We start from the raw sequence: 22,009 nt of genomic DNA, 5'->3' as shown, positions 1-22,009 counted from the left end.
TTATGCATATACATGGCTATTTCTCTGAAGAAATATACCCAGCCTCAACTGTGGAAGAGAGAAAAGCAGACGGAGAAGCAAAGGTATACAGCTGTAACTCAGAGAATCAAGCTTCTCCACGAACATCCAATAGATTGCAGCAACCAAGAACACTTGAAAGACTCCACATAGACCACAGATCTGATCTAGGCAAAGCAGTTTTGCATGCATTTGTTATTCAAGAAAAAGAAGCATACAACCACTTAAAATACAGCATTCACATGGTCATTAGCTCATGATATCAGGTAAGGAGAAAACTGCTCTTGTACTATCTATCCCTAGTATTTTCCATGTTTATGTAAGTATCCTAAAACCTACAGATATCCTATAATACTGGCATTAGCACCGCCCACCTATAAAACATATTCTGAACTACATTATGGTTTGAGTCCCTGAAATTTCAATACCACATATAGTGTTCTAATTTTTACTTATTTCACAAGTTTAATGCAAGACACAGAAGAAAACACCAAGCAATGTTTATTGTGCAATTTCAATAGTTATTTGTGGAATGTTGGTTTAAGAGCCAGTCTTCATAGCCATTTAAATTGCTTAGTTTAAACAAAAAGCAACGATTTAATTACCTATAAATTTCATGATATTTCTTCAAACATCAAAGCACTAAAAGCACTGATGATTCATGTTATAATTTTAAAAATATTTTAAAACTATACAGATTTCATGTATCATTCCTTTTATGAAATGATCAAAATAGTTTGATTTTCTGAAAGAAAATTATGGCCACAGAGCCCTTCCAATGTACCTACAACTTCTGCAATACTCCAAACCAAATCAGAACAGAGGTTGAGATGAGGTTTGCTCAGTCACTGGGAGTATTTAAACTTTACGATGAGAAATGATTGGTATTTTTTATGTTTCCTGTGAGTTCAGAGCTTATAAGTGGCACCAGGACTCAGCTCTCTGGGGTAACTTTACATGGCTTTCACTTTGATTTGTTTCATTTTCATTTGCTTCTTCTCCAACTTCTTTTGCTCACGCCTCAGAGCAGCTTCCTAGAGAGAGAGAGAGAACCAAAATTAAGCTCTAAGCACATGTTAAGAAAAAACCAACCATAGTATTCCCTATTATTCGAAACCTTTGTCTTGTACCATAAATAGTATTTCAGAAGATAGTAATAAAGAAATTGGTGAATGAAAACTAAGTTGAAATGAAGCAAAGGTAACTAAAGCTTCACTTTAGAAACTGACCATAACGTTTAACTAGGTTTTGTTATCCTGGTTTGATTTTTTCTATACCCAGGAAAGCCCAGCTTTCATCATAACATTTATATACATCTGCCAAGGATTATACTTCAGTTCAGAAAACCATAAGAATCTTGTTTGATCAAAACCAAACCTGCTGCTGTCGAGTCAATTCTGACCTATAGCTAAAGGACAGAGTAGAACTACCCCACAGTGTTTCCAAGGAACAGCTGGTGGATTTGAACTGCCAATCTTTTGGATGGCAGCCGAACTCTTAACCACTGTGTCACTGGGGTGCAGGTTATTAACTGTAAACCCCTTATTAGCATAGACGTTATACATATACATAAGAACTTTCATTCATAATGCTGATATGGGAATTGTTATATTTTTAATAAGGAAGTAGGAGGTTACACAGAAGGAGAGGAAGAAGCTTCAAGTGTGTTACTTCATAGCAAAAGTCACTGGTTATTATTATTACCAGTATGAGGCAGCCTGAGACACCAAAGTATGACTTCACTCTTGGTTGACAGTGGTCACATTTGATTATAAAGTTTGTTTCAGCTCTAACTTCATTTTTTTAGGAGCTTGGGGTAGGAATTTTCTCAGAAATATCTCAACTGCTACAGAATAGAGGAAATATAAGGAAAAAGGGAAGCAGAGCATGCGCATACATGCATGTATAGTTTTCGACATAACAAATTGTATTTCAAAGGATGATTTGTGTATTGGTGGTTTGGAAACTACTAACTGTGATTAGGAAACCCTGGTGGCGTAGTGGTTAAGAGCTACAGCTGCTAACCAAAAGGATGACAGTTCAAATCCACCAGGTGCTCCTTGCAAACCATATGGGGCAGCTCTCCTCTGTTCTATAGAGTCGCTATGAGTTGGAATCGACTCGACCGCAATGGGTTTGGTTTTTTTGGTTTTGGAACTGTGATTAAGTTCCTATACTAAATGACAAAACCCATGCAACTATATAGTACTGTAAACCTGGACATTTATCCATCTATAGCTGTGCTACTGTATAAGTAGCCTGAAGAACTGAACCACCATTGTTAACACCACTTTTTTTTTTTAATTAATTTTCATTGTACTTTAAGTGCAAGTTTACAAACCAGGTCACTCTCTCATATAAAAATTTACATTCACCTTACTATACACTCCTAATTGCTCTCCCCCTAATAAGATAGCACAGTCCTTCCCTCTACTCTCTCTCCTCATGTCCATTCGGGTAGCTTTTGGCCCCCTCTGCCCTCTCATCTCCCCTCCAGAAGGGAGATGCCAATAGTCTCATGTGTCTACTTGATCCAAGAAGCTCGTTCTTCACCAGTATCTTTTCCATCCTATATTGCAATCCAATCCCTGTCTGAAGACTTAGCTTTGGGAATGATTCCAGTCTTGGGCTAACAGAAGGACTGGGGACCGTGGCCTCCGGGGTCCTTCTAGTCCAAGTCTGACCATTAAGTCTCGTCTTTTTATGAGAACTTGGGGTCTGCATCCCACTGCTCTCCTGCTCCCTCAGGGGTGTTAACACCACTTTTATGGAAAATGCATTCTGAATTTGGATTCACAGAGGCAAGAGTGAACCTACCTCCTATGGCAATGCTGCTGCTTCCTGTGGGGCTCAGTAGTAAGCAAGCAGCAACAGTATATATATCAACAGCTACATTAACAGTGGCAGGAAGGTCCAGATCATTTGTGTGAACGGACCATTGAAGTCATAAATTGACTATAATTTTCCTCCTCCCTCCCCCCGACCCCTTTTCCCATTTAGTTCACTGGATCTTCTCACAAGGTTCTCAGGCCTAGATACCATAAAGTGGGGGTTCTAAAAAAAAAAAAAAAATACATGGTTTATATCCACAAGAAGCTTACAGTCTGACTCAGGTTAAGTCTGGGCCTCCCTTTTCTTTAAATCTATTGAGGTTTCAAACCTTCGAAAGAACTGGAGAACTCTTTTCATAGATAAAGACCAATATGTATTAATGATTCCTATGTAGCTTCCTCACATTTATACATTAAAAAACCATTTTTATTTATAAAGACGATTGCATAAACACAGAGCTATATTTTCAGGAGAACATCAGCTAAACCAAACCAAATCAAAAAAAAAAATAAGAAAGGGGTAAGATGTGAACAGGTCTACAGTACCCCGGGGACTTCACTAAACAGCATAATGACTCTACCACACAGCCCCTCATTTTTCCTTGGCAGCATGCCCCCTCCACACCTAAGAATTTTCTTCAATTCTCACGATTATTCTCATTAAAATTCAAATCTCCCAGAACTTTGTTCTCCTTCTCTTTTTTGATCAGCACTTACAAGGGTTGAAAATTTAGAGCTGGATGATAGTATATAATTTCACAAAAATATCAGAAGAAACTGATGTTTGAAATATACAACAGTCTAAAAAAGCTTTTACATTTTTCATTGTTGTACATACACAGTCATTTTGAGTCCGAACCAACGATGGCACCTAACAGTTATGTAAAAATAGAAAACAAAAATACAAACAGAAAAGTAACACAAAAATTTAGAATTCTCTAATAGTCAAATTTTAAACTTTATATCAAGTTTATTTGGGCCACGGTACACATGTGCTGGCCTCTATATCAAAATTCCTAATTTCCTTCTACCTCGGTAAGTATTTGGCTTGAAACGAGACAGTGGAACTTTCAAAATGGGACTGTGTTGGGGGAACAGGATAATTCGTATCACTCTCCAGGCTCAGACTCAATCCAATATGGAGTCAACAGGAGGATTCTTTATTCTTTAAAGTGATAACAACTGACAAAACATCCTAAGTGCTAAGAAATGGCTTGCGTACATTCCTACACAGAATTACCTTACCAGCTAATACTGCACAAACAGGAATCTTTACAAATCTCCTTAATTTCACCCCAGTGATAAGGGAAGTTTGTCTCACCTCCAGCCTGCGCTGTTTCTCAGGATCTTCCTCATTCATAATTCGCTCCTTCTCTGCTCTTTTCTTCTCCTCACGCCGAGACTGTGCAGCTTCCTGTCTTTGCACATGAGTCAGCTTCAAGAAGTTCTCTTCTACTCGGGCACGGTTCTTATCTGCTTTTTGTTTGCCCTTTCCCCAAGAAACAAAGCGTTTTGTAAGAAATTCATTTATAGCCAACAGACACAAAATTCCATTTTGTATTCTTTTGTACAACTACTTCCAAATATTCGGCATTTTCAAGTCAACTAGGTCTTTGCAATCAATCACTGAAATCACTGATAGCCGACCCCCGGGGGGAAAAAAAACCCAACAACAACGAAAGGTGCCAACTTATAATAAAGGCTTCCCTCTTACTTCTCTGTTGAGTCGGAACTTTTTGGCTTTATCGATAGAATAAATCACCATGTTCATCAGGGGTAGCAAAGCCTCCATATCCTTTGGGTAGGTGTTACCTGAGCCAGGCACTGGAAAACAAAGCCATTTTTCTATTGAGTTAATAGCAGCATTAATACTTCTGGGTCACCCAATTTTTTCTTTTTTAAAAATATCAATAGCTTCCTTTCTCCAAACTCCGTAGGCAGTTAAAATGCAGCAGGAATTAGAAATTTAAAAATATAGAAGGTTCTCTTCCTAGAGAAACCCAGAAATCAACGAACAGGCATGGGGTCAGTTTTAACGTAGTTTTATACCTACTATTTAGAGAGGGAACAATACTCTCCTCAAGATCATCACACAGAAAACTAAGAACCCAGGCACAACCCAGAACACTTACCATTAAATGTAAACAATAGTGTTCTCTTAGTGTCAGGCAGCTTTAAAGGCTGACCTTCCCTGGCAAAAAAAAAAAGTTTTTTTTAGAAAGAACGCAAGAAAGGTATTTTCCACGCACTTGTCACCCAGTTCACTCAGATGAACAGACAGATACCTGCAAATAATCAGCATAGCATTGAGCCTGACATTCCCAAGCTCAGATACAATCTTAGAACCCAGGAGAACTTTACAAGTCATCTGGTCCAACCATCTACCTGATGCATGCATTTCTTCTGCAACACATTTTTCCAAGTGATTTTTACCCTATTACCTAAAACTTCTAGTGATGCCCTCAAAGAAGGATATAGTCCATCTCACCTGGGGAGCCAAAAATAAGCCTTTATTTAAGGGGCCCATATTTTAAATAATGGCTTTACTTGTTTTGATAGATACTGTTTTATTTCCAACTCCTAGGCTATCTTTCTATAAAGGAGCATCTTATTTCTTAGATTCAGGATAAATTTAGGGTTACTCTACGCGAAATAATGTAATTTAGTTCTAATTGTCACCAAATACCCCTTTGTAATCTCTGACTATCCGGCCCTCCCCAACCCTATACACAAAAGGCTTGAGAAATGCCACAATGTGATACTTTGCCCCCAGAGTTGCTAATGAGCTGAGCTAAGGCAAAGATGATTTAGTACTACCTAGCAGCAAAGGGACCTGAGTAAACCTGACACGGAACTAACATCCAGATTGGCTTTTAATTGTACTCAACTCCACAGCCTAGAAGAGGGCAGTCTCTAAGCAAAAATTTAGGTCAGGACCAATTCTGCATCACGGGTAAATTTTAAGTAATTGTGCTCGCCCAAGAATTTAAAGAACAAATCCAAACCCTCAATATGTACTCTTGAACAGTATTAAGAGAAAGCCAGAAACTCTATGGGCATTGCAGGCTTCTAACAATATGTTAGGAAAAGATACAGTCAATCAACTATTCATAGAAGGAAGCCAGAAAAGGCCATGAATTATAAAACATAGATTTGCCATGAATCAAACACAAGCATCATAGATTAGTAACATAAGTTGGGGGGAAAAAAAAAAAAGAATCTAGACTACTAAGGAAAAAGACATAAGCAACTGAACTTTCCTGGTATCAGCCATTCTTATTCACCTTACTGAATGGACAGCGTGTACATGCAGGAACACATGCAAACTGGGGTAGGTTCGTTTGTTTGCCTTCTATAAGTCTTCAATAACCTTGCATAATGCATGCAGTCAAAGCAAAGAAAAACTTGGATGCCTGTCACCAATTCCCTCACTTATTTGGTAAGTGAAATTGCAGAAGCACTCTGCAGGTTTTTCAACATAGAAAACTAGTAAGGAAAGTTAATTTCAACATTTTCATCTCATACGTACTCTTGCATAATTTTTGGACCAGAGAACTGGTCTGAAAAATGAACGGATTCAATCTTGTCAGCATAGTGTGTAAGAAAGTGAACCATCTGGAAAAAAAAAGAAAATTATTTTTTTAAAGTGGGGTTTGGCACATTTTCTTTTTTCCATATTCACCCTTCAATCCTCCTTACTTTTTCACAATGTCATTGAGGTCAGAGTTTTTCTTTTCTTTAGTTAAATTTAAATAAGGAACCTCTCTAAAATGAAACTAGCACCCTTCTCTGGTCACACCAATGATTACGTTTCTTCTTGTTATAACAGGTGAAAATTTGTCTCAAAATAAAGATTGAAAATATGATGATAAAAATCTAAAATATCAGGAATATGAGGAGGACATGGAATGTGTGGCTAATTGCCTCCATGAACGACTGCCTCCTTTAAAATGGGCTACTTCTTTTTTAAGAAAACTGCATGGTGCCTGGCTACCATTACTACTGAACATTTTTGATCAAAGATTCTGACTTTCTGGAGCCATAGAGGCTGGAGGAACCCCTGAAACTACTGCCCTGAGATAATCTTTAGATCTTAAAGCAAAACTATCCCCTAAAGTTTTCTTAAAACCAAACAATGGTTTAACTTAACTAGTAAAGAATGTCTGCCTTGTTGAGTATTGTGTTCTTTCAAGATCTGTGTGGAATCAAACTCACAACAGCAAATCCAACAAGTAGTTAGGAATCTTAGGAGGCAGGGAGCTTGTGTTAATGAGGGAAAACAACTAAGAAAAGGAGGGTGAGAATGGCTGCACAACTCGAAGAACGTAATCAATGTCACTGGAGTGTACATGTAGAAACTGCTGAATTGGTGTATGCTCTGCTGTGTATATTCTCAACAAAAACAACAAAGAAAATAAACTGTATTAAAAATTTTTTAAATAATTTTGGGAGAGCCTTTAGAAACACAGATCCTTCTGAACTTATTTAGAACTATATTTGAGCGACCCTATATTTTTATATTAAGATGTATTGTTACTGTTACACGACCAATAGAAAGAAAGGACTCTCTATACCTCCTTCTTCTCCCACACCAACTGAAGCCCAAAAAAAGTGGACTAAAGGACATGGTGGAAAGGATTAAACTTGAATTCCTTTTTCAAAAAGCCTGAAAGCCATTGGCAATCCCAGGAACAATTGCTCTGGATTTGGAGAGAAGAACTTTTTGACTAATCAAATTGTCTTTCTGACAAGTTAATCTATTACTTAAAGAAGACATTTTAATATTTGTGTGAGAAAGGAATACATAAGTGATATACTGTTATAAAATGAAGAAACTGTACAATGTGACTTTTAGGGAGGATGCCCTTAACGCCAGGGTCTACAAATGTATGTCTCCTATTGCATTTACCTTTGTATCCATCATTCCCTCTGTGACTTCTCCCATCTCTGACAGGATGGCCAAGGAGTCCGGTAGTCCATACTTTGCTCCAGACTTAGGTTTATCACTACAAAACTCACTCTAGGGGAGGAAGTAATTGAAAGTAAGACATGACATTTTATTAGGCACAGACTTTTTTTTTAACTCAGGATATGTACTGGCCTATTGGTGCTTAATGATGTTCCAGTAATACAATTATGCTACGCTACAAAGCTGAACATCTACATAATAAAGAGGCACAGTTTCTACATAAATTTGAGTCGGAACAACCTCACATACCAGATCCTGCATTTCCTTCTGTAGTCGCACCAAGGCTTTCCGGGTGCCAACAGCAAACACATAGGTATCCATGTCTTCATCATTCATGGTTACTTTTACTTGCTTTAACAACAAACAAAAAAACCCTACCTGTTAGGTTCTGTGGTAGGCAGAAATATTCTAAGATAGCCCCCCGAGATTCCTGGTGTACACATCCTCCCCTTTAGTGTGAGCACAATTTGTGAATAATGGGATATCACTCCCAGATTATGTTGCATCATACGGCAGTTAATCAAAATGGACAGAATCCTGGGTAGGCCTGACCTAATCAAGTGAACTCTTAAAGGGACTGAGTCCTACCTGAAGTGATATGAAGGGCGAGAGGGCCTATGCAGGGGGCTGTGTGGTAAGGATCTAAGGGTTCCCTTTAGGAGCTGAGAATGGTTCCCAGATGACAGCTAGCAAGAAATCGGGGACCTACAACCACAAGGAGCTGAATTTTGGCAACAACTTGAATGACCTTGAGAAGAGGACCCCAAGCTCCAGGGAAAAACACTAGTCCAGCCAACACCTTGATTTCAGCCTGGCTACTAGTTTGTGGTAATTCGTCATGCAGTAATAGAATACTAAAATAGGTTCACATAACCTGTTGCCATCTAGTTGATTCCGACTCATAGCGACCCTACAGGACAGAGTAGAGCTGCCCCATAGAGTTTCCAAGGTGCGCCTGGTAGATTCAAACTGCCAACCTTTTGGTTAACAGCCGTGGCACTTAACGACTATGCCACCAGGGTTTCCACAGGAGTACTCAAATTCAAAAACCAGGCAAGATCTAAATTGGGCAAGTAAACAGTCATTAGCATTCTACACTAGGTCAGAGAGATAAAGTTATAAGCCTAAAGAATCAATATGATAAAACATGGTCCTATTTATCATATTAATTATTTAAAATGCTTGGTTCGACTAATTATCAGTACATGGAAGAAGGTAAATGTTCATATGTGCTTCCTTCCTCTATCCCCGTGACTGCACACTAAGTGGAACAAAATGATCTGTCCAAGTAGAGAAGGGACCATTTTTTGGCAAGAGACGTAAGTTGCCAGAAATTCCAAATAAAATCCAGGCAGAAACGGAGTAAACTCTAAAAATCTAAGAATCCAACCTGTCCTCGGAAAACCAGAGGTGAAGAATACATACCACCTGATCACTAACTGGCCTCATCATCCGAGCCAGGACATTCAGTAAGTCTTGTCTCTTGAGGAACTGAAAAAACAAGAGAAGTAAGTTGCAACTTCTGCCTCCTATAAAGAAATGGTCTTTGGAGGGGGAATCAAAAGCTTCATCAAATAGACAACACATTTGTTGGTGGGAAGATGACTTTTAGACCTCAATTTTACGTCAGACTTGAAGAAATGACACTGAATTTAGGTTAGGAATTAGAGCTGGAAAAAAATTAAAGACAATTTATATATTGTACCAGAACTTCCCTACTTACCCTCAGCTGGATAAGCATCCCCTCGCAGCACACTCGGCCAGAACACCAGAGGTTGTAGATGTGCTCGTTCTCCTGGTTCAGCTTTCCTGTGCTTGTGGCTTCTTTGTTAGTTCCATCATCCCCTAGGGGTAAATCACTTAAAGTGGTTCACTGAAAATGTTAGGGCCTGAATCACCACCCCCATCACCCTGACCCCAAAATGATCATACCTGTAAAGCAGCGATACTATTGCTATCTTATAGAGCTAACCTTGGGACAAGGATTAAAATAGATGGGCATCTTTTCTTTTACTTTTTTAAAACTCTTTATTAGTATCTCCATAAAAAAAATTACAGACTCTCTAACATTACTTCTATATTCTTGTTAATTTTACAATGATCAGCTCAGAGTATAGATTTTTCAGAGTAGACACAAAATGAGGCAAAATCATTTTATGTCTCTATCAAAAGTGAACTAGAGAGAGGCACAGCCAACATGGTGACATAGATGCACCATACTGACCCTCTGCAGCAAAGACCTGAAAAAATGAGTAAAACAGATACAAACGTCAGTCCAGGAATCTTACGCATCAAATGAAGGGATAAAGAACTAAATCAAACATCAAAATGGAAGAAGAAACTGATAGGGAACAAGAAGAGATATGGAGTGGTGGTCCTCTGACAACTAAACATGGCACAGCGTCAGTACCTTGGAACACAGCCACCAAGGACCCTGGACATGGAGTACAGGAAGGCAACTTCACAGAGCTCCCAACAGTAGATAGAGCACCCGGTAACCACAGAAACAGGTTTTCCCACCTCTCACCCTTCTACCTCGTATGCCACCTCCACCCCTTCCCGACGGGCCATGCCATGTTGCTTAGCTAAATAACCACCGGCCTGCTGCAACCCTGGGTATGCCCCACCCCCAACAGCCAGCTTCCACAGTGCCATTTTTTTTGCTTTTTCCCCTTTCTTCCTTTTCCTTCTCCCTTCCACTTAGTACGGGAGTACACCATCTCCACCCTCCTTCCTGACAGGCCACACTGCACCACCCAGCTGGACAGCCACCAGCCCATTGCTGCCCCGAGTCCTCCCCACCCCTATGGCCGGCTCCCAACACACCATCTTTTTATTTTCTTCTTTTCTTCCTCTCACCTCGCCTCATACACTACCTTCCAGCCCTTCCCACCAGGCCACACAGTGCCACCTTAGCTAGAGAGCCATTGGCCCGATGACACCCTAGGTCCACAGCAACCCCACCCACTGGCTCCCAGGGCACCAACTTCTTTTTTCTTTCTTCCCTCCCCCCCCACCTATCCCTGTATGCCATCCACTCTTCCCACCAGTCCCCACCATGCCGCCATGGATGAAGCATCCCCTGTGTTCAGGCCCACTGCTGCACTGGAGCTACGCTGCCCCCTCCTTTCCTGCCACTTGACCAGCTGCTGAATGGTGGGAAGTGAGCCCGTACTACCACCTGTCCAACACCCCTGCCTATCTGGCGAGGGGCTATGAATGCTCCCACACCACTAGACCAAAATCAGGAAGCAGACAGTGCCCAACCAGTCTACCCTCAAGCCACCTTGCCAACCAGTACACAGCGAAGTAGGCTCACCCTGCCTGCAGCTGCCCTGCCCACTGGACAAGGTGGTAAGAGCTGCTGTGCCTACAGACGAGCTAGCAACAAAGCACACCTGGCTCACCCACCCTGACATATCAAAACAAAACAAAAAAGCAGGAGAAAACAAATGAACATTTAATCAAAAAATAAAGAAAATAACAGCAGACAACATCAAAACATATCAAAAAGCAGGACAAGATGGCTCCAGCAAGTGACCAAAATAAAGAATCAGATGACCTTCTGGCAGAAGAAAAGGCAGTGGGACTACCTGATAGGGAATTCAGAAGACTAATATTTAGGGCTCTTCAAGAGATCAGGAAAGAGGTCAAAGAAAACACAGACAAAACCAAGGAAAAAATAAACAAAATCATGGAAAACACAGACAGAACCAATGAAAACATTGCCAAAATCAAGGAAAACACAAACAAAGCAAGAGAAGAATTCAAGACAATAATACACGAATAAAGTGAGCTAGCGTGCCATCAATACAAACTATTCAATACTCCCCCACTGAGGCACCTGTGAGTTAACTTTAACCAAGTTGCAATGTTTATCTTTTACACTTGAACCACTTCTCTAACAGCAAAATAATAACTCTTTACCAGTGGTATTTAGAGTTGTATTTTAGATCCAGAAAAAGCTCATATTCTGATCATTTCCTCTTTTCATTTGATTCAGTTAGCGTACAAAAGAGATTGTTCAACCTCACAAGGTAAAGCAAGTGATGTACCAAATGAAAACTCATGAGAAGTGGAAGCAGCCAAAGGCTACTTATTTTTCTTTAATTTCCAAGCCAGAAAGTACTCTGAAATACTGTGGTGCAATGGAAAAGAGCATGGACTTGAGAGAAAGGTAGATTAGGTTCTAATAACATGGTTGCAATTTACTATCTATAGGACTTTAGGCGAGTTTCAACTTTTCTACATCTTAACTTTCTCCTTCGGAGAATGCAAACTATAGCCAACTCACAGCATTACTGCAAACATTAAATAAGAAACAATGTATGCAAAGTACCTAAAAAGATCATACCTAAAGAGCTAAGCAGACAAGATTTGCTTACCAGAAGAGAAATAAATTGTGAAAAGCCAAAAAGAAGTGAATGAGAGGTGAGTTCACCTCACTGCCTGCACTACACAACTACAGAAGTCCCGTCAATATTTCAGTGACTACCTGCATAAGTGGATCTGAAACTAAAGTGCCCAGAACCTGAAGGAACTTTTAGAGATTTCCAATATTTCTAAAAGATGAATTGAAAGCATTTATCAAGCTAATTAAAATGTCAAAATTCCTTGCTTTTGGCCAGAATTTTATTAACTTGTTTCGATGACACTGATTGTCTCATTGTAATCAGAAGCTGTTTAGCAGTTATGTTGTTGATTAATGAAATATCAAGAAATTATCTAATATAATTAGTTCAGTATATAAAACATAACAAAAATGGGATCCTTAGGAGGAAAAAAAAAAAAAAAATCCTCTTCAGCAATCCATAAAAGCAGTTAGATGCTTATACTGAAGGAAGAAAAGTGTTCTTACCAGACTGTTTCCAAGTAGGCAACTGGACTTATATTGGCCTAACTTACCTACTAGGGTAAAGTTGCTCTCCAAAAGCTCTCTATGGGTGTTAAACCAGGCCTGGGCAAGGCGACTGTTTTTGTTCTTCCCAATGATATAATTCATGATGTAGGCGAGCAGACCAGTTACCATCAAAATTTCTAGATAATAACTTTCCCAGCTGTTCTGGAGGTGTGCAGGAACCTAAAGAAGCACAATCATTCCATTTAAAGTTGGCCGCAGCTGAAGGATGGGAGCTAATGCACGGGATGAAGGAGAATGAGAAAACCTATAAACAGCCATGGGAACTTTAGATAATATGCCCATTTTGGTTTTCTAGGTTAGCTATATAAAAAGATTCTTTAAGGAAATGTATGGACAATCAGATGGATGAAAAGCTGGAGAGCTGGTTATATTAAACTTCGTTCAGAGTTCCACCCCAAAATATATCATTTCACTCATTCCTAGAAAAATAAAACTAGAAGGGCTAGAGTTAAAACTAGGACTTGCTTCTTCAGGGGTAGAGTTTATCAGAAGACTTGATGTCAAGCTCTTTCCCAGCTCCCACTGTCATTACATCAACATTAGTATATATCGCTAATTATATGTCCGAGACAAATGAGAACAAGATATTTTGTTGGTTAGCTTGGAATTCACAATCCTGTATACCTACATCAACAATTGTTATTGGGTCTTTATTTTTGCTAGAAGAAGTATCTGGCTTGTCTTCATAACCTTCAAATTCTTCGTCATCATATGGCTCACTCTCGGTATCTCCCTCCTACAAAAATGAGGCACAATCTGTTTTCTTCTACAAATGCTGCCAGCAGTCTGGCCTCATTTTTGTAGGTAACATTTGTGGAGGAAAACAGAACATACAACCAGCAAGTACAAAACACAGAGCTTTACATGTTTTTAAAGGAAGGGTAACTCCCCGTGCTTTTGAACCCAGAGTTCTTAATGATAAAGTTCCCACTCACGCACAGTATCTATTCTCCAGCCCCTCCCCAACCCACAGTCTTGAGAGAGAGAAGAAAAATCCAGTTCATTATGCGATCAATGTAAAAGGTAGGAATATACCACAAAACATTTAACAGAGCTCCACCTACCGAACAAAAATAATGTTTTCAGGAAGTAAAGGTCTCTTAGACCTGTGTCTTACTTTTAATGTCTGGGAAAAGAGCTAGTTACAAATTTTTCAATCTTTCTAACTTCCCAGGAAAATAATAAGAGAACCCCACCTGGGTGTCTGCATCTTCAAAATCTTCTTCTTGGTTTTCGTCCTGCCCTTCTAACTCCACCGTGGTCTCCTCTTCGTCGTCTTCGGTGGTTATCACCCGTTGAGGAGACTGAGTAACAGAGTCTTCTATGATATCCTCAAATTCAGCAAAGTCATTATCATCATACTCTACGAGGTCTTCCTCATCCTCAAAATCATCAAACTTTGCTTCAGAGAAGCTCCCAAACACCAAAAGGACAGCACAGAAAGTGTGGAGGCCTTTCATTGCACCTTAAAAATAAGTTAAAAAAAAAAAAAGAACTCTCAAATGGACTGTCATTCTACATATACCATCAGATTTTGTGAATAGTTAAAACATAAATTCATAAAGCTTCCCTGATTTTCTCTTATCCAATACTACTTGATTCTGAGCAGCACTGTATAAAGAGGAACGAGGTGGGGGAGACAAGAGGGCTGGCTTCTAGCCTGGGCCCTGTTATTACTTATCTGTAAAATGTTGAACAAGTCATTTAATTTCTTTAGGTTGAGTTCTCTAAAATCTTTTTTTTCATTTACATGATTAAGTATTCAGTAAGCATTTACTGAGGGCCTATAAAAGCTTTATACAGGAATGAGGAAGGGCATATAATGAAAGGAGGACTAAGATGCAACGATTTATCTGTTAGTGGTAAAAACAACAATAGAAAAGCCATTCATCTTTAGATTAGCACTGAATGTGACACACATGTGTGTTCATCAATCATCATCATATTAGCAAACACTTATAATACTAAGTGCCAGGCACTGTTCTAAAGGCTTTACAAAAAGTGATTTAATTCTCGTAACAATCCTTTGAGGAGAGTATTAATGTTGTCCTCCCCATTTCACAGATAACTGAGGCACAGAGATGCTAAGTAACACAACTACCAATTGGCACAGAGCTGTGATTTGAACCCAGAGTTTTGCCTCCAGAATCCATGCTATAAACCACTATGCAGGCTGCTTCTCGTAAGTGAGCTGGTGGCTTTGATTTCCTATTACATACTAAAAGTAGTACCTTCCTGCTAACAAATTATTCCTAGTGTGTATGGTGGAATTAAATACATTTCATAACTTTCTAAAAGCACACTAGGTATTCCACCATCTGAACAAGTTTTTGAACGAACAAATACAATGGAATCAGATCTGTGACAAAAACATACACCAAGTGATATGAAAACATGGAGGACAATGCAATCACTTTTACCAAACAGTAAAACCAAAAACCAAACCCAGTGCCGTCGAGTCAATTCCAACTCATAGTGAACCTATAGGACAGAATAGAACTGCCTCATAGAGTTTCCGAGGAACGCCTGGCAGATTCGAACTGCCAACCCTTTGGTTAGCAGCCATAGCACTTAACCACTATGCCACCAGGGTTTCCACTAAACAGTAAGGCTTACAAAAAAGGAGAGAACATCTGAGCTGGAACTTAAGGAACAGTTAAACTTCAACCATCAAATCCATTTAAGCTGTATTTCTAGTTGTGTCTTCTAATTTAACCACCAGCCCTACATCATCAATTGACAGACATGTCCATTTTGATGCCCTACAAACTTTTTCTGTATAGGATCAAATCGTAAATATTTTAGGCTCCATATGCCACAGCAGTCAAGAAATCAAAAGACGCACTGCAATAGACAAATCTGCTGCAAAGGACCTCTTTAAAGTGTTGAAGAGCAAAGATGTCACCTTGAAGACTAAGTGCGCCTGACCCAAGCCATGGTATTTTCAATCGCATCATATGCATGTGAAAGCTGGACAATGAATAAGGAAGACCGAAGAACTGACACCTTTGAATTGTGGTGTTGGCGAAGAATATTGAATATACCACGGATTGCCAAAAGAATGAACAAATCTGTCTTGGAAGAAGTACAACTAGAATGATGCTTAGAAGCAAGGATGGTGAGACTGCGTCTTACATACTTTCGACATGTTATCAGGAGAGATCAGTCCCTGGAGAAGGACATCATGCTTCGTAAAGTACAGGGTCAGTGGAAAAGAGGAAGACCCTCAATTAGATGGACTGACGCAGTGGCTGGAACAATGGGCTCAAGCCTAACAATGATTGCAAGGATGGTACAGGACCAGGCAAAGTTTTGTTCTGTTTTACATAGGGTCGCTATAAGTTGCAATCAACTTGACAGTACCTAACAACTACAACAGGCCACATATGGAGCTCTGGTGGCGCAGTGGTTAAGAGCTCAGCTGCTAACCAAAAGGTCAGTAGTTTGAATCCACCAGCTGCTCCCTGGAAACCCTATGGGGCAGTTCTACCCTGTCCTGTAGGATCACTATGAGTTGGAATTGACCTTATGGCAAGAAGTTTTTTTTTTGTTTTGTTTAGGCTACATATGGTCTCTATCACATATTCCTCCTTTTTTTTTTTTTTTAAGGTTTTTAAATAAACCTTTAAAAATGTGAAAACCACTCTTAGCTTGCAGGCTGTACAAAAACAGGTCACCTCTCAAGCTGTGGTTTGCTGACCCCGCCATACAGTCACCTCAAATTTAACAGGCATCTGAATTTCCCTATTTGTATTTTTTTTTTTATATTAGTATCAATCCCATCTTTCCAGTTTTACTTGTTAGAAAAAACAAAAAACAAGAGATCTAATTTCTCACTTTCCTTTGCCTTTGAAATCTAATCAATCATAAAATCCTGGTGTTTCTTTCTTCGAGTCTCACCACCTGCTCAAGAGCCCCTTAGTATCCTAAGGGGTATCCTCTGCCTCAACTTTCTCCCTAAAAAACACCATCACTTCCTAAAACACAACTTCCGTTACAAAGGATATAATCATCATCAAAGGCTAATCGATTTCTGCAGAACAATATGAAGACTCCTGTGGCTTTCACTGCTTTTCATAAAAGATTCTACCATATCTAATCAAACAGAACTTTACTGAGCAGATCACCAGAACAAATACTACGCCAAGATGAGTAACGATTCCTGAATAATCACAAACTGGTACAGGAATTTGGCTTGAAGGTTACATGTTACAGTATTACTTGGGGTAGTGAAAATTTTGAACTATTTGGTTAAACTACGAGTAATCCAAAAAAACAAATTTACTTTTTGCCTATTAAAAATTGCTACAAATGAACAGTTACAACCTAGGTTTGTTTTAGACATAAAAGCACATAAAGAAAAAGGCCTAGGACATACATCTAGATATAAATACTAGTTATTTCGTAGGTCAGGGTTATGGGTATTTTGCCCTCAGTTTTCTTCATATTTTGTAATGTTTCTATGATGTACTTTTGCAGTAAAAAGAAACATTTCTTTAAAATAATTAAAAGCATGGTTCCTGCACTCGAGGAGAGGCACTGCAGGGTGAGGAATGGCACAGAAACCTGAAAACAAAAATTTTATGATTTAGACATGATGGAGCATTGAGTTTGTAGATCCAAGTGGAAGAAATGAAGCTGGAGGGCCAGCAGGTGCCAGATCACAATGATCCTTGTTTAAATACCATACTAAGAAGCTGGGAAACCCGGGTGGCACAGTGCTTAAGAGCTACAGCTGCTAACCAAAAGGGTGGCAGTTTGAATTCACCAGGCGCTCCTTGGAAACCCTATGGGCAGTTCTACCCTGTCCTACAGGGTTGCTATGAGTCGGAATAGGCTCAATGGCAATGGTTTTTTTTTTTACTAAGAAGTTTGGGTAAATGGAAGCAACTGAAGCATTTTAAGTAGGAGCAGTACACCATCAGTTTTGTAATTCAACCCTGACAGCTCATACATAGAGTGAACTGCAGAAAGGTACTTGAGGGAGGGCGAATGGGAAGTGGCTGAGATAAACAGATAAGAGATGAAACAGGATTGAACTGGAGGTGGCATTGGGAGCAAAAAGACAGATTTGAGAGATATCTAAGAATTATACTTGTCAGCATAAAGTGGTTGGATATAGGGGCGATATAGAAAATAATAGTGAAATCATTATTCCCTGTCCTTGAGCATAGAGAATGTGGCCCAGCAGAAGCTGGGCCCACAAGGACTCACAAGGGCACATCAACTGGGCCCTCAGATAAACACAATAGATGGGACAATCTTAGAAATTATCTTTTACGGAAGAAAAATAACTTTTAGGGAACTTTTCACATAAAGCCAATCAAACAGAACAGAAAATACTTTCCACTCTTATCTTTTTCTATTAACATTTAGTGAATAGAAATTTGTTGGTCCAATGAAGACCCTCCTGTCAGTTACTGAAACCTATACTGATTATTGTTAAGAAAGGCAATTCAAAATGTAAGATCACAGCTTCTAGCCAACTTGTGAAAAGATGAAGCTTTCAATGATTCTACCCATTTTTATGATGTTTATACTGAGAGCTCTGTAACCTTCCTCAGATTAGGGCAGAGATTAGCTCTGGCAGCTTGCTTGTCTGCTTCCCACTTTTGTCTTTTTGAATCTATGTGGAATAAAACTTTCCTTTTGCTTTACTAAACTTTGTGATGTTTTTTCCCCTACAACAGGGATATGGGGAAGGAGGATCTGGAGTGATCCCAAATTTTGGCTTGATGAATAGCTGAACAAAACCATTCTTAACTGAGATTGAGAACAATAAAGGAAGAATGAACTTGGAGAAAGGGTAATAAATCCATTTAGTGTCTGTTGAAAGGGTTTCAAGCAGTACATTAGATGATTTTACATTTACACTTTTAACTCCCTCTACATCCCTAAAAGGTAGGTATTGTAACCCGTTTTACAGAGGGAGGAAAGGAAGTAGGTGAAAATTTTAAGTCTGTAGTTCAGGATATAGGCCTGAGCTGGCCATAGAGATGGTATGAGAGTGGATAAGATTGCCCAGTGAGCACTAAGAGTTAAGTTAAGCAACAACAAAAAAAGGAGCAAAAAAAACTTGAAACAAATCATAACAGCTAAGAGATAGACATAATAGAAGAATTGGAGTGAAAAAAGAAATGAGAAACTAAAAAGGAAGAGATTCTAGTCAAAGCAGTATCATAGAAGTGAAAACGTAAGCAAGGTTCTAAGAAGGAAGCAGAGCTCAGTTTCAATTGCTGCAGAAAGTTAAAGATACGGACCAACAATTTCCAAATGTTAATATGGAAATCATTGGTGGCAACTGCAGGGAAGTAGTAAGGATAGAAGTCAGTATGCAGGGAGCTGAGTAGTAATGGAGGTGAGAGGGTGGCAAAAGGAAGTATGCAATGCTCTTTCAAGGTGCTCTGGGAAAGGGAATGTTCTAAATTTACACCACTGTAAATTCTTATAGAATTAGTTCAATATCAAAGGGCACTGCCCAATACCTTGCAGCCCATGTATGCTCAGTTAATATTCTTTGAATTGGTCAAAGTTCGTAAGTTTAGGAAGGCACAAGTGATTTTGAGAAATGCCACAGGGGATAGGCTAACGGTGCATCCTTTCCTGTATTTTGTGGGAAAGCCTGGCTGCCTTTTCTATGCCAACCTCAAAGAGGTTTGCAATGTGTCTCCAAATATACCTAGTTTCCTTTAATAACATATTATTAAATAACGAATGCTGCTAAACTCTATAGTGGATACTTCCAGTTTCTATTAGTTCTAACAAACCAAACCCTTCGGCATCGAGTAGATTCCAACTGATAGCAACCCTATAGGACAGGGTAGAACTGCCCCGTAGGGTACCAAGGAACCTGGTGGATTGGAACTACCGACCTTTTGGTTAGCACCCCTAACTCTTAACCACTACACCACCAGGGTTTCCTCTATTAGTTCTAAGGGTAAACAATCCCCTAAGTTACCAGCTGTTAAACTTTCTCTTATAAAGTTTCTAGGCTTTTTCTTTTAGCTCTCATGCTTTTATATTTGGTCAAAAGTGGAAGAAATATGAAAAAGAGTACATACTTTGGTGGAGTTAGATCTGGTTTAAAAATGTCAGCCCTATGATCTTGACCCAATTACTTAAAGGTCCCTGTTCCTCATATGCCAGAAAAGAAAAAAGTGTATCACTCACTACTTGCCTCATAGAGTTACAGTGAGGATTACAGGAGAAATGTACCAAGTCTGGAGGCCTGATGGCACAGTGGTTAAGAGTTTGGCTGCTAACCAAAAGGTTCGGCAGTTTGAATCTACCAGCTGCTCCCTGGAAACCCTATTGCGCAGTTAAAATTCTGTCCTATAGGGTCACTGGAAACTCTGGTGGCGCAGTGGTTAAGAGCTATGGTTGCTAACGAAAAGGTCGGTAGTTCAAATCCACCAGGAACTCCTTGAAAGCCCTATGGGGCAGCTCTACTCTGTCCCAGGGTTGTTATGAGTCGGAATCGACTTCGTGACAATGGATTTGTTTTTTTTGGTTTTGACATGCCAAATCTTAACACATTGCCTGGCACAAAAGAAATAGATACTAGTTCCCATTGCTTCTTTCCTCTGTTGCTTATAATTTAAAAAACTTCATTTGGTTTAGTTTTTTCAGATTTCAGTCTTAAACTTTCATAAACAGAAACTAAAAGTTTTAGCACTGGCACAATTACTTTGATTAATGGCCTGCCACCAAAACAAAACTACCAATCCTGGTGCCATGGAGTTGATTCTGACTCATAGCGATCCTATGGGACAGAGTAGAACTGCATCAATAGGGTTTCCAAGGAGCCGCTGGTGGATTCGAACTGCCAACCTTCTGGTTAGCAGCCGAGCTTTTAACCACTACACCACCAGGGCTCCAATGACCTGCCACAGATCTCATCATTTCAGATTGAATTTCCACTTCAAACGTTCATGCCACTGAAGTATTTAAGATAACAGCCTTGTAACAGGATTCCTTCAAAGGTATTTAGGTTAAAAGTACCCAAGCCATTTGTGGACTTCCCTCTGGGATGTCTCTCTACTGCACCTGTCAACTCATTTCTCACATGGACAACTCCCTGCCAGGCCACTCATCAGACTGGGACTGCTGGGACAGGCAGCAAAGGACTGAGGCAGTGCACAAGCACTAACAAGTCTGTTTTGATTATCTTCTGCAAGCTCACTCGGTTGTCTCTCAGCCACGGAATCCGGGTTTAAAAGCGAAAGTCAAAGAAATGGAAATCATTCATTCCTCGCTACCACACTCTGAGATTAGGCCTCTGTGACAACTGCCCGAATACGAGACCTCTGGAAATTACGTAGACATTTGGATAAAAACACGTCTTACGCCAGAAACCTTCAGACAAGACTTGCCACATAAGTTGCTTCTGTAACCACCCGTGTTTAGTCTTTCTCCACCACGGGGGAACTAATGCATTCTGATGGCTACAGTTCATGCTTTCTGCTGCACACTGCGAGTTTCCTCCAGCTTTGCCCTTCTTGTTGGTATCCGATCACAGCTCTGGGGGGGAGTTCCCGAAAACCGTTAAAATCACCCCGGCCCGGACAGGCCAACAGAAAACGGCCCTTGGGGTAAATGGGTTTCTTATTTTGTTATTACGATAGTTAAGAAAGTCGGGGAGAGGAAAGAACGCGCGGGGACTGATGCGTGTCACCACACGCCGGACTTCAGGGGCTGGTGTGAGAGACCGGACCGGGTAGGCCAAGCAACTCTCAAGAGTCACACTGCTCGGCCTGGCCCGGCCCCAGCGACTAACGCGTCGTGGCCAGCTCCCTACCTGTACCGGAGGCCAAATCCCCGCCCAGCGCTCCTGCAGCCGCTACCTCTACCCCTCCTGCCTCTCGGCCTGGCCACTGCCTTCGCCGTCGCCGCGGAGACTGCCCACCCCCCTGCCCAATGCTTCTAAGACACAGCCGGACCACGCAGCTCAGTCACACCGCGAAACTCTTCACGTAGCCTCCACCGTCCGTTACGTAGAAGGCGTACGGCTCGTCCGCGCCTGCGCGCGACTAGGGGGCGGAACGCAGCCTCGGGAACCGCGCGAGATCTTCTCCTTCCCGCCCCTCCCCCACCCCCAGCTAAGGCGGGGTGGGGCGGTGGGGAAAATTGTATAATCCCCGCCCCTAGGCCGGAAATGCCCTAGCCTATCCCAGCCCTCACCACTAGGGTTCAGTCAAGTTGACATTAAAGCGGAACGGGTGCCCCGGAAGCTAAAGGTGCCCGTGCTCTAAGGGACCACGTGGCCAGAGG

At 40.4% G+C, this 22,009-nt stretch overlaps 1 protein-coding gene across 1 annotated transcript; it reads right to left on the bottom strand.

Moving 5' to 3' along the window:
• Positions 1-502: 502 nt before the first annotated feature.
• On the bottom strand, positions 503-21,715 carry CCDC47 (coiled-coil domain containing 47). The gene is made up of 13 exons (XM_003414325.4): positions 21,537-21,715; positions 13,936-14,204; positions 13,368-13,475; positions 12,724-12,898; positions 9,542-9,663; positions 9,244-9,309; positions 8,068-8,169; positions 7,759-7,869; positions 6,379-6,464; positions 4,982-5,040; positions 4,564-4,673; positions 4,171-4,338; positions 503-1,052 (listed from the first exon to the last, which is right to left on the bottom strand). Exons 2-13 carry the CDS (start codon positions 14,197-14,199, stop codon positions 972-974), a joined length of 1,452 nt encoding a protein of 483 aa, XP_003414373.1. The 5' UTR covers positions 14,200-14,204; positions 21,537-21,715; the 3' UTR covers positions 503-971.
• Between the last annotated feature and the right edge of the window lie 294 nt (positions 21,716-22,009).

Source organism: Loxodonta africana, chromosome 18 (assembly GCF_030014295.1).
Source record: "Loxodonta africana isolate mLoxAfr1 chromosome 18, mLoxAfr1.hap2, whole genome shotgun sequence".
Lineage (NCBI taxonomy): Eukaryota > Metazoa > Chordata > Mammalia > Proboscidea > Elephantidae > Loxodonta > Loxodonta africana.
Note: the sequence above shows the minus strand (reverse complement) of the source record. Positions and strands in the feature narration are given on the sequence as shown.

Bases quoted from the DNA above. Each gene is read 5' to 3' on its own strand.
- CCDC47 (XM_003414325.4), bottom strand. From the start codon at position 14,199: ATGAAAGGCCTCCACACTTTCTGTGCTGTCCTTTTGGTGTTTGGGAGC. The intron at 13,476-13,935 runs GTGGGGTTCTCT...TCATTTTTGTAG, and splicing joins TTGAAGATGCAGACACCCAG to GAGGGAGATACCGAGAGTGA. The intron at 7,870-8,067 runs GTATGTGAGGTT...TTCCTCCCCTAG, and splicing joins AGAAGGAAATGCAGGATCTG to AGTGAGTTTTGTAGTGATAA.